The 11,698-nt window shown below is 34.9% G+C and overlaps 1 protein-coding gene across 2 annotated transcripts in view; it reads right to left on the bottom strand.

Moving 5' to 3' along the window:
* Positions 1-11,698, bottom strand: part of LRRC7 (leucine rich repeat containing 7) — a 494,934-nt gene that overhangs the window by 77,969 nt on the left and 405,267 nt on the right. For both annotated transcript variants that reach the window (XM_069478066.1, XM_069478067.1), the window contains exons 17-19: positions 9,240-9,440; positions 1,226-1,337; positions 828-1,008 (exon numbers count right to left, since the gene is read on the bottom strand). In XM_069478066.1, the coding sequence (XP_069334167.1) occupies positions 828-1,008; positions 1,226-1,337; positions 9,240-9,440 (494 nt within the window). The remainder of the gene's footprint in view (positions 1-827; positions 1,009-1,225; positions 1,338-9,239; positions 9,441-11,698) is intronic.

Genomic DNA, 11,698 nt, shown 5'->3' with positions numbered 1-11,698 from the left:
AAAAAAGTACATTTAGAAGGTATTTTCCAAAAGTACCTAAATTAATCTCAGCTCATACAAAAATAATGAATTTATAAACTGAGAGAGTTAATATTTTTATCATGGGCATTGATGAATAGAAATAGTTATTCATGAATTACTAAAGAAGATATTGCCAATAGTGGCAATATTAGTAAAATATGAGTAAAAGTTATTGATTACCTATAATTTGACAATTTTTATTTGCTATTTGTAGTGTAAAAAACCACAGCAATAAGTTACAAAAAATTAGAACTGGGCAAATACTATCTTATTGAGTCACTGTATTGTGCTCTGTGGTTTTTGCTTTTTTCATACATAAAAGTGGAGTAATATAGAGTAGGAGGCATTTTGGAAAGATTAAGTACTTTTAAATACATTCTAACTTTTCCAGGTGGTGATAACATCATGATGATGATGATGATAGCAATGAAAATTTGTTGAACATTTCTCTGTATCAGGCACATAAGTGCTTTCCTGGCATCTTTTTTGGATGGCAAAATGTCCATAGGCTTCATCAAAAAGTGTTGGGCAAACACAATTTTTGATTTTTAAAATTTTTAGTTCTATCATCTCATCCTGTTAATCTCCTACCATGTCTCCCTCAATCACTGGCATCACCTGTAGGATGGATTCACCTGTACTTGAAAGTCCCGAGTGAACTACATTTGCTTACCTGCCTCTTCTGTCTTCTACGCCACTCATCGAATTGTGCGGAATACAATTCCAAAATTAAGAAGATTCCATTTTTTTAAAAAGTTGCTGAAAATAAGCATTTGGGAACAAAAAAGAGGGAATTCTAAACACACCTGTTACCCCACAAAGAATTATGTACTGCATCTTTAGCTGTTGTCTGCAAGGACCCCACTTTAACCCGGGTGTTAGAGGATCCCGAGGAGGCCTGGGAAGGCGAGTAGTCTGAGTAAGTGCCTGAGGAAACACTGTTATTCAGACAGTGAGTTTTGTCAACTTCAGACTCATCAGTTGATTCTGAAATTTAAAGGGCAAAAACATTACAATGCTATGAACATTGACAATTACAAACACAGAAAAGCAAGTATGAAAAACAGATACCATACCGATTAATGTTAGAGATGTATATTTGTAAAATATTTTTATAGGCTATGGTGTATCATAATGTACAACTGGTGATTTATCATGCACATGCATTTGCGGCGTATTTCCCACATCAGGTTCATAATGTTACCTTTTTTGTCCTTCCCTAGCAGAACAAGTTTGGGTGGATACAGAGGGGTCTCAGCTAATGAAGGGTGAAGTTCCCCAATCCTCATTTCATTAGCTGGATGAACAAAAGAATCCTGAGAGATATAATAATATAGGACAAGGAAAGTAAACATTTAAACAATGGTTAACCAAGATGGCAATATCTTTATTTGGCTCAGATTCAAAGATGTGGCTCTAGAATTTAATTCACTGTGGACCAATGGGAGAAATGAACCATATGTAACTCTGAGTTAAGCACTATTTTTTTTTCTGATTTAAGTGAGGCCACTTATTCATCAGACTTTTTTTTTTTTTTTTTTCATATTGCTCATATGCCTGACACTGTGCAAAGAACTGTGGAGGTTCCAAAGAAAGACAAAATGTGGCCTGTGCCCTCTGGGAGTTTACAATCTAGTCGGGAAGATGAGACATAACTCACTGTAACACCAGACAATTACGATAAGCCATATATTAGTAGTATGATTCATACATATATCTGATATATACACATGTAAGAATTTTAAGGAGTGAATTCTCACATAATTAGATTTTTTTTTTTTTTTTTGGCATCCCTAGCCACATTAATGCAGTGATGGGTCTTATAAATCCTGCTCTTTCCCCACTCTCCCTCTCAATTTCTGTTTCCCAAGTGATCATCTCTGCAATTTCTCTAGTTCCAGCATGCCTTCTTCCTAAGGTTTCTAGTTTTCTCATGACCAATCTAGCCTGCTAAATCTTCATTCTATATCCATTCATTGAGTGTAATGAGCAACACTGATATAAGACTATACCTTTATGACTAACGAACACATTAAAAAACCATGCATTTTGATCTTCTATAATTCATATTATTCCCAGTTAACCAGGTAGTGAGAGAGCATTAGGGAAGGCAATACCAAATTTTCACTTTCTTCTACATAAAAAAATGCCTTATCTATGCCTATAAGTAAGTAGTGATATAAATTTATGCATAGTAACTATCTTTATGTCTTTTTTAAACTTTAGATTAATTTTAATTCAAAGAATTTTCATTTATTTTTAAATTTTTAGTATTTTTTTTTTTTAGAGACAGGGTCTTGCTCTGTCACCCAGGCTGGATTGCAGTGGTGCAATCATAGGTCACTGCAACCTTGAACTACTGAGCTCAAGCGATCCTCCCACCTCAGCCTCCCAAGGTGCATTGGGTTATGGGCATGAGCAACTGCACCTGGCCTTAGTTTTAAATTCCTTAGTATCTTGTTAGTTTGGGACATTAATATGACACATTTAGAAATATTTTATTAAATCAGAGAAAGAATATATTTGAGGACAAAATATAAATTTAAAAAGTCTTGCCTTATAACTAATTGATTGGTGTAATGAACAAAGAGAAATGCTTTCTATAAATGTAATATATTGCCAAGGACCCCCATAGTGACAGGCTTAGGTCTTTGGGTATTGCAGAGAAACACATCCCTTTCTTTAACTCTTAGCTTAAGTTCTATCTTTGAGAATTACTTTGGTCAGGTTTGTATGGAAATATTTGCCTGTGAAAAACCTGAGTATATCTGATACTTAACTTTTTAAAATAAATTTTAATAGAAGAAAATTGAAAGATTATCTAGCTCTAGCCCAACTTTTTTGGTTTCTAGAGACGGATTCTGAGACTGAGCTCAGGCGTAGGCTCACACAGATAATTAGACAAAGATCCATCACTGGAGCAGGATTCTCTTGGGTTCTATTCCAGTGATCGTCGCTTATATTATGTTGCCTCCTGGTAAGCTCAGCTGTGAGCACACGAAGGACTTAAAATGAAATATCAGATTTGAAGAGGGATAGGCAAGAGACTGGGATTGGTGAAAATTCTGTAGCTGAAGAGGGAAATCCATGTTTTCATGGATTTTGAAAATCATTTCAAAGGTTTAGCATAAGAAATGTACAATAAAGTTTTGAGGTGACAGAATAGAGAGTAAAAACCTTTACATACCTTTGGAGAAATTTCTAAGAAGATGTGAATTTGCAAAACAGCACCATGAAAGGCATAAAATGTGTTGACTTGTCAAAAAAATTTCAGTTATAAGGTGTCATATTTCCATTCTATTTCTGTTTCTTTTTTTAATCATTTATTAATCAGGTTACCTTGGGCAAGTCACTGTATCTCTCTGGACCTTATTCAATTCATCATTAAAATATAGGAAACAGATAATACGAATTAGTGTTTTTTTTTTTTTTTTTTTTGAGACAGAGTCTCTCTCTGTTGCCCAGGCTAGAGTGAGTGCCGTGGCATCAGCCTAGCTCACAGCAACCTCAAACTCCTGAGCTCAAGGGATCCTCCTGTCTCAGCCTCCCGAGTAGCTGGGACTACAGGCATGCACCACCATGCCCGGCTAATTTTTTCTATATATATTTTTAGCTGTCCATATAATTTCTTTCTATTTTTAGTAGAGATGGGGTCTCGCTCTTGCTCAGGCTGGTCTCGAACTCCTGAGCTCAAACGATCCGCCCACCTCGGCCTCCCAGAGTGCTAGGATTACAGGCGTGAGCCACTGCACCCGGCCACGAATTAGTGTTAATTCCTGTTTAGTACTAATATTCTATGACTCTAAAGGTAATTTATTTGTTGAAATAATAATTTTAAAGGGAAATACTCTTATTATACCTAATTACAACTATAGGAATTTTGTTTTATTTGAAAACAAAAATAAAATAGAAACACAAAAAAGCAAACCAAATAGTTGTACAAGTACAGAATGTTAATATAATCAAGCCTCATTATTTTTTTTTTCCCTGATGCCTTACACAGTCAGTATGCAAGTCATCTTATTTACATTGATCAAGCTTTCAAACTTGAATCCCAAAATTGTGACCAGGACTCTGCACGGTTGCTAAGGTATGACTCAGGTTCAAGTTTCTGACTCTGTTCAAGAATTTCTATTGTGAATCAAAAAGAGCCTTAGTGACCAGGAAGAGTATGATTATCAGCTAATTAAGAACTTTCAATTTCATCCCTAGAGTTCTGTGGCCCTCCACCTAAGAGGATGACATTATTGAAGCAAGAATGATGAATTTGCACTGAGCCAGGTAGATTCTCTTATCTCTATGAGCAAAGTGATGATGGTGATGATGACAATGATGATAATGGCCATCAGTTAAGGAGCATCCATTATGTTGCTATTGTGCTAAACACTTTACCTGTATTATCCCTGTTAATTATTCCAAATATAACCTTGTTTTTTATAATTATTCATTATTTTAAAATAATTATTATCATTTTTGTTTTACAGATAAGGAAATGGAGACTCAGTGAGGTAAAGTCATAATTCCAATTCACAAACTTAATAAGCAGTAGAGCCTGGATTTGAAAACTGGGATCTTTCCTACTCAAAGATTTTCTATGTGATACTGTGTACACAATATTGTCTATCCTAAGTAAAGCTCATGTCTCAAATAGCCTTCACAGAACAAAGTTAACTGTCCAACAAAGTAAATTAATCATTGACTCGGTCTCTATTAATTCTCTTATAGAGGCTCAAGGAATTGAGTTCCTGTTGGAAAAGTGGGCGAAATTTTGGAGACTACTTCTATGGGTGAAGGCAGTGGAAGCTACTGGTAGGGAATCAGATTTGGTAGAGATCCCATTGTAAGCACATTGAACCATATTTCTTTCCGGTGAATAGACAGAAGTGAAGGAGAAAGAAAAGGTAAAATTTTCTTTTTTGCCTCTCTGCCTTTCCACTGTTGAAACATCTGGCTGCTGATGCCAAAGAGAAAGGGAGCCTAAGGTAGAAGTCAAAGGAAAGGAAAAAAAGCTTATTTCTGAGCTTTTGAGAGTCCAGCCTAGTAATAAAGGCAATTTAAGGAAATTTTTAAGGATAAATGACAGTTTTCTATTACCAGGAGAAATATATGGGTGCTCTATAGAGAAAGATTAGGCTGAGTCTCCTAACAAAAAGAAAAGCAGAGAACATTTTTGAAAGCGGTGGTGGACCTGGTGAACGGGTATCCGGGTAGTGACAGCAGAAGGATTAAAGAAGAACAGGGCAGGAAGTGGCACATCATTCCCTTGAGGAAGGGGAGGGAATCATCATTTATTGTAGCCTTCCTCTGTGCCAAGAACTGTGCTTGGAGCTGTTTATAAATACTCATTATTATCTGATGTCATCTCTACAAAAACCTTGAGAGGCATTATCTTTTTTTTTTTTTTGAAGATAAAGAAGCCAAGGCTCAGAAAGGTTTTAGTGACTTGACTTGTCAAGGTCACATAATTGGTAATATGGTAGAGCCAAGATTTCAATTCACATCTGCTAGACTTAAAAGCCTTTTTCTCTGGTTCCCAAACTGTGCTCTGAGGCACCTATGGGTGGTGTTGTAATTCACGGGGACACCAGGGGTTATATTAAATGTTCAAGGGAAACAAAGCAATATTTGACATCAGTCAGACACTGTGCAAATTGTCAGCTTGAAGTAGCTCTCAGTTTCAACATTAGATTGCACATTCCTTTTGAAGACAATCTTTGTGAAGCAGAATTTTCGATGGTTGCTGGGATTAAAAAGCAAGTGCCACTTGAAAATCAAGGCAAAACAGAGTTTAGAGTTGTGGTATTCACTATGATTCCTAGGTTTGAGAAAGTAAGTAGTGCCCAACAGGTACATATATCCCATTAACATTTTGGTTTTTGTTATCTAAGAATGAAATAAAAATATTATTTTCTCTTTCAATTTATGTGCATTGGTTTTTCAAATGATCACTAAGTAGGGCATAAATATTTAAGTTGTTTGGGTCTAACTACTTAAATAGAACTGCTAGGTATTTCTTTTGGTTTAGGGTCACTGTAACAAAATTACTGAGACAGTAAGGGCATTTGTAAACCAGGAGATTAGTCAACACACAAGTGATAAAATGTGGATAGGTAAGGCAGCCAATAATGAATTAATCATGAATTGAACAAAAACTCAGAAATTGTCCTTGAATTCAGTGAATTTTTTTAATTGGATGAAGAGACAGACATGTTACCAGAGGTATAATCCTAGACTGTATCAATCACTTATTCACAAATATTTATTGTGCTCCTCCTCTGTACTAGGCCCTGCAATAGACTCTGGGAATACAATGAAGGACAAGATAGAAATGGTCCCTGCCCTCACAGTCTGAAGTCAATAAACAAAGTAATCACAATTTTTTTTTTTTATATTTTAAGGCAAACAAGCAGGGTGACGGGATTGAGAAAATCAGAGGGTGTGATTGATCAGGGTGATAAGGGAAGGCCTTCCTGTTGAGGTGACCTTCAAGCTGAAATATGAAGGCTGAGGAAGTGCTAGCCACATAAAGAGAGCTGGGGAAAAGGCAAATGCAAACTCCACACGACATAAAGAAAAAAGGGAAAATCGGGGACCCACCATCTCTCCCTGTTCTCTTGTTCTTATGGCTCTCCAGCTCTGTTTTTTGTCTAGCATAACATGTTAAAGCTCTTGCCATAGAGTTGGCAAATAGAAAGAGAGAAATAAATGTTGATTTACTCTTCCTTTTCCTCCTTACTCAGTTGTATTTGTAATCTAGTTACCTTGTTCTTTCTTTCTGTTTTCCACTTCTGGTCCTGCCTACCTCTGCTCTTAGTTTTTTTCTTGGTTTTCCATATTTAATCACATAGATAAATATATCATGCAATGTGTACTACACTCTTCCACATTCTTGGCAGTGATACCTAAATAATAATGACTCAAAAAAAAGCATGCAAGTACAAAGCATGTAATAAATGCCCAGTATACACTGATCAGCTAGATGCTTGATTATCTGTATTTATTAAATCTGACATTGAAGAAATGGAGTATGACCCTTAATTTGGCTGTAGTCAATTGGAGACAGAAGGATGATACAGAAAGCAACAGCTTCTCCTTGCTCTAGGCTGGTTCAAACTTAGGGAAGGAAGATCTAGAATCGCAATTTTAGGTAAAATATTGAAATTAGCAGTGAAATTTCTATTTAAAAGGAAAAGGCCAGTATAAGAAAAAAACTAAAAAAGGGGGAGGGAAAATCACACAAATAAACTTAAAGCTGAAAGTTGAGCTTTAATCTTAGCCTTATTTAGTATGGCTACCTTAGGTACTTAAGAAGCTTAGATTTTGTGTAGTTAATAAGAAGCCACTGTAGTGTTTTTAAGGAGGGAAAGGATATGATTAGAGTTGCGTTTTAGAAAGATCACTGACAAGGCTGAAGAGGCTGGGGACAAGGTATGCCAAGAAAGGCAGTTTGTAATGCTGGCCAGAGTTGAGGGCCTGAGGGAAGAGAGAGAGAGAAGATACATTTAGGTAAAAATGTATAGAGAAAGAAGGAAAGAAATCAGGACACCGTTTACATCTCTAGCTTGAATGAAATGGTAGATAATGGTGCCAGCTGAGATCAAGATCAATAATACAGGAGCAGAAGCAAGTTTGGGGACAAAACATTGAATTTAATTTTGGATTTGTTAAGCTTGAAGTGCTTGTGGGACAATTTTAAGATTTATTTTCTCTACTGTAGGGTTATTACCAAATTCAAGACCAAAGTCATCTTTTCCCTGCCTCACCTATCCCATCCCTGCATTAAGAAATCTTAGGATGTTCTTATTTTGTATTACAGTAAAATTATCCAGTTTATAAGTTATCATGACTGCATAGTTATTTTGATGTTAAACTGTGATTACATGAGATTTGAATAAAAAGTGTTATAAGTGTGTATTTAATGTGTACCTGGTAAATGTTCATTTCCTTCCTTTTTATATTGCTGCAATATCTTAGGGGTAAAGAAAAGCCTGTTGTTTTGCTATAGTGTATGTGTAATATTTTGGAAAGGAGAAAGTACAATAATACTGATTTTATAAGCAAAAAGCTAAAAGCAATGAAAATTAATACTTAAGAAAATGTCTTCCTTAGATATACAACTGTATTCCCCTCTTCTGGGGCAGGCTGGTTCCTTGCCTGGCAAATGTGCACACTGTACTTATTTTTTGCTCAAGATATTCCCTTTGCCAGGAATGCCTTTCTCCTTTTTTCACTTTAAAAGAATCATTCAATCTTTAATATGCAGTCTAACCTTAACTAAGAGTATTATATTCTCTATCACACAACCAAACATGTGATCATATTGTATATAATATGTTCTCTAATCACTTCATGAGTGTTAAGTGTATCTGGCTAGGCTTTAAATTAATTGGGGATTATGGACACATTTTATATTTCTTTTCTCTCTCTCACAGTGTTTAGCACAGTGTTACATATAGAGTTGGTGTTTAATAAATGCAACAAATCGATGCTTTGAAATGCAGATTTGTAAAAGAGTTTTGTCAGTTTAGATTTTTGAGTAGTTATTGGAACTTCTAGATGTACTCATACCAGTTATGTCCTAATGAAGATAAAAAGATGATAACTAAATTAGCTGGAGTTGATGAGAGAGATAGTAGCGGTGGCATAAATGTAGTTGAATTCTTTTCAGACCACACAAATCAATAAGGATGAATTTCTAACTCATTCTGAAATACAGGAATTAAGTTTCACATGACTAGATTCCATAAACCTAAATTTCAAAGTTATCTCCCCTTTTCGTTGTTAATAGTGGTGTTTCCTACAAAGGTTGTAACCCAAACATAAAAAAGATTGTGCTCTAAATGTGAGTAGGAATTTTATGAGATTTCCAAAATAAAAAATCTTTGGTTAGTCTTTTCAACAACTGATACAATAAAAATTTGGGGTAGCCAAAATAATACTGCACTCCCTGGCCAGGTCTTGCTGGATGATAACTATTCATTCTGTGTGTACTGGAACTTTTGGGGCTGTATTCATGATTTTAAGCCATGAGGGCATCATTTGTCTGTGATTTATTAAATGCAACCCTCATAGTTTGAAAGAGTAGAGAGATCATTTATATTTTTAGAAAAAATGCACTTATCAAGGAAGATCTATTCAGTTAAAAATAAAAAACCCATATCATTTAAAATTCAAAAAAATCCAAACCACACTGGCAATTACCAATAACCTTCAAATACCTCCACTGTAATCTCCTTTGGGGCCACCGGCCACTTGTGTTCATATTTTTCTTTCACAGTTTGCTCCGTGTTAGCAGTTGGATTTGAATTCTCAACACGCACTCCAAGGCTTGGCTTACCCACGAGATTTTGAACAGATTTTACCATATTCTTTAAATCCTCTGGGTAAGGAGTTGGATATCGTTTTAGGTTTATTTCAACCTAGAAGTTTATAAAAAGAAATTTACATAAAAATAACTTCAGCAAGCATGTTCACAAAACTACCCCATGTTATGTGCAGTAGTATAACCAAATGCAATACAGTGAGTGTTGAGCTGGCTGAGAAAATGCTATGGAGTAGAACACATAGTGTTCTCACATTCGGCCTCATGAGACTTCTCCCTACCCCTTCCCACCTTTCTAGATTATGAATAATTTTTGGATTATGCCCTATCTTTAGACCTACCCTGTAGATGGCCGAAATAGCAGTAGGTCAAACACTTAAGTGACTGGTAATCTCTGAGAAATTTAATCAACTTATTATCAGCTGCTTTCATACTTTAGACACTGTTCCCTTTCCTATCTTAATTATTCGTAAGTAATAATTTTGATGTTAAGAATATCTTCAGAGTACCAATACAGGTGATGGGAGGAGACCCCAAGAGATTTACAAGTAGAGCTGTGTATTAAAAAATGGAGAGTTGAAAATATCCGCTGCCCAAGCAGACATTAGCTTTATGTTAATTAGCATGCTACATCAAAAGGTAGGATAGTTAATTCTTGTAAAAATCTAAGAAAAAAATGCTTCAGCGTGGTTTACTATACTTAGTTTTTATCCTAAGAAAATAACCTGCTTCTTGAGTAATATCTTACAATAAAGAGGAATAAAAAATTGAGACCATTTTTAAAGATATTTTAGGCAAACATGTAAATTTTGGCTTTTATTTATCCAGCTATTTGTTTCCATTCTTGAATTCATTTTTGGGGTATCAGACTGACTTTTGGGAACACATATTCATCACTGCTCTTAGCACTGTATTTAATGAGAGAAAATACGAGACATTCCATATAGAATATCCCACATCAGAGTATTTATTATACTATATTTAAAATAGAATAAATACAAGTTGTTCATGCTGAGTCAAAGGAAGTGGAGAAAAATAAGGGGCAGATTTACTTGGCCTGGCTTGTTCCAACAATTGTGTCTTGTTGCATCTGAGTAGAACCAACTTTACAAAATGGAATGGTTTATGTGATTGTGGTGAGTATGTGTCTGTGGAAAGTGTGTGTGGGAGGGTAGGGAGGTGGAGGAGAAAAGGTGGAAGAGAAGCTAAAGGAGGAAGAGGAAGAGTGGGAAAAGAGAAAAGGAAAAAGAGGGAGGGGCACACACATACCCACCCCCACACACCTATGTAATTCATGGAATGTAAGAAGCTATGATGGTGGTACAGATCTGAGGATTATGAATACAAATTCAAACACTTTTGCTCATCTGCAGTTTTAGCAAATTCACCAACTTTGTTATTCTTTCTAGTATATTTGTCTTCCTAGTGGCTCATCAAATACTGGGACTGGACTCCACTAGATGATTTTTAACATTCCTTTCAATACTAAAAGTATAAAATTATATTTTCAATAAATATTTGGAAAGCAGATGAAAAGCCAGATAATTTTGTTAATGTAAGAATTGCCTAACTGTAGCTTAATCTCCAACAAGCATGAAATTGGTAACATGTAGAAATAAAACTACAAAAATATAACCCAAGACAAAGTTAGACTTGATATAAAAAAACTATGTTATTTGAGTATAATATAAATACATCCTAGAGTACTTAAGTTTATAATGCATTCTTAAATAAATATAAAAAGAATGAAATCCATGCTTGACAAAGTTCATTGGGATGCATGCATTCTTGGATCATCTGTTTAAACTGGTATTGGAAATGTTCATCACAAATGAAGTCTAATTTTTAAATTATATTGTTGTACTTGTTTAAAAGTATTTGACATCAAAGGGCTAAAAGTCAAAAAACTACATTTTTTAGAAAGTAAATTGTAGAATGGTATGACTATCATGCCAATTAAGGACATTTTTTGATTTTTAATAGCCAGTGGTATATGAATGAAAAATAAGTGAAAATAGGGCATTAAATTAAAATTCTATGTAACTTAAAAAATCCTCAACACTAAAATTACACTTATAAATTGAATGGTAGGCAAAAGAAATGTGTTCTTCCTTAACTGAGTTAAATACTTCATTGAGTAATGTAATCTACTTTTGTAGATGCTATGTCCCGTCTGACACAATTAGATAATTATTTACTTATGGCCATAGTACCAATATTTTCTGGTTATTTTAAAAGGAAGTAAAGGTGATATTTCAGTTACATCGTAGAATATGCTTGAATATTTTATTTCTGTGACAATATTTAAATCTAGCAACAGATTTAAATAAGAAGCTAAAGAAGCTTAAGCTACAA

Source organism: Eulemur rufifrons, chromosome 8, assembly GCF_041146395.1.
Source record: "Eulemur rufifrons isolate Redbay chromosome 8, OSU_ERuf_1, whole genome shotgun sequence".
Classification (NCBI taxonomy): Eukaryota; Metazoa; Chordata; class Mammalia; order Primates; family Lemuridae; genus Eulemur; species Eulemur rufifrons.
The sequence above is the reverse complement of the archived record's forward strand: the minus strand, read 5'-3'. Positions and strand labels throughout refer to the sequence as shown.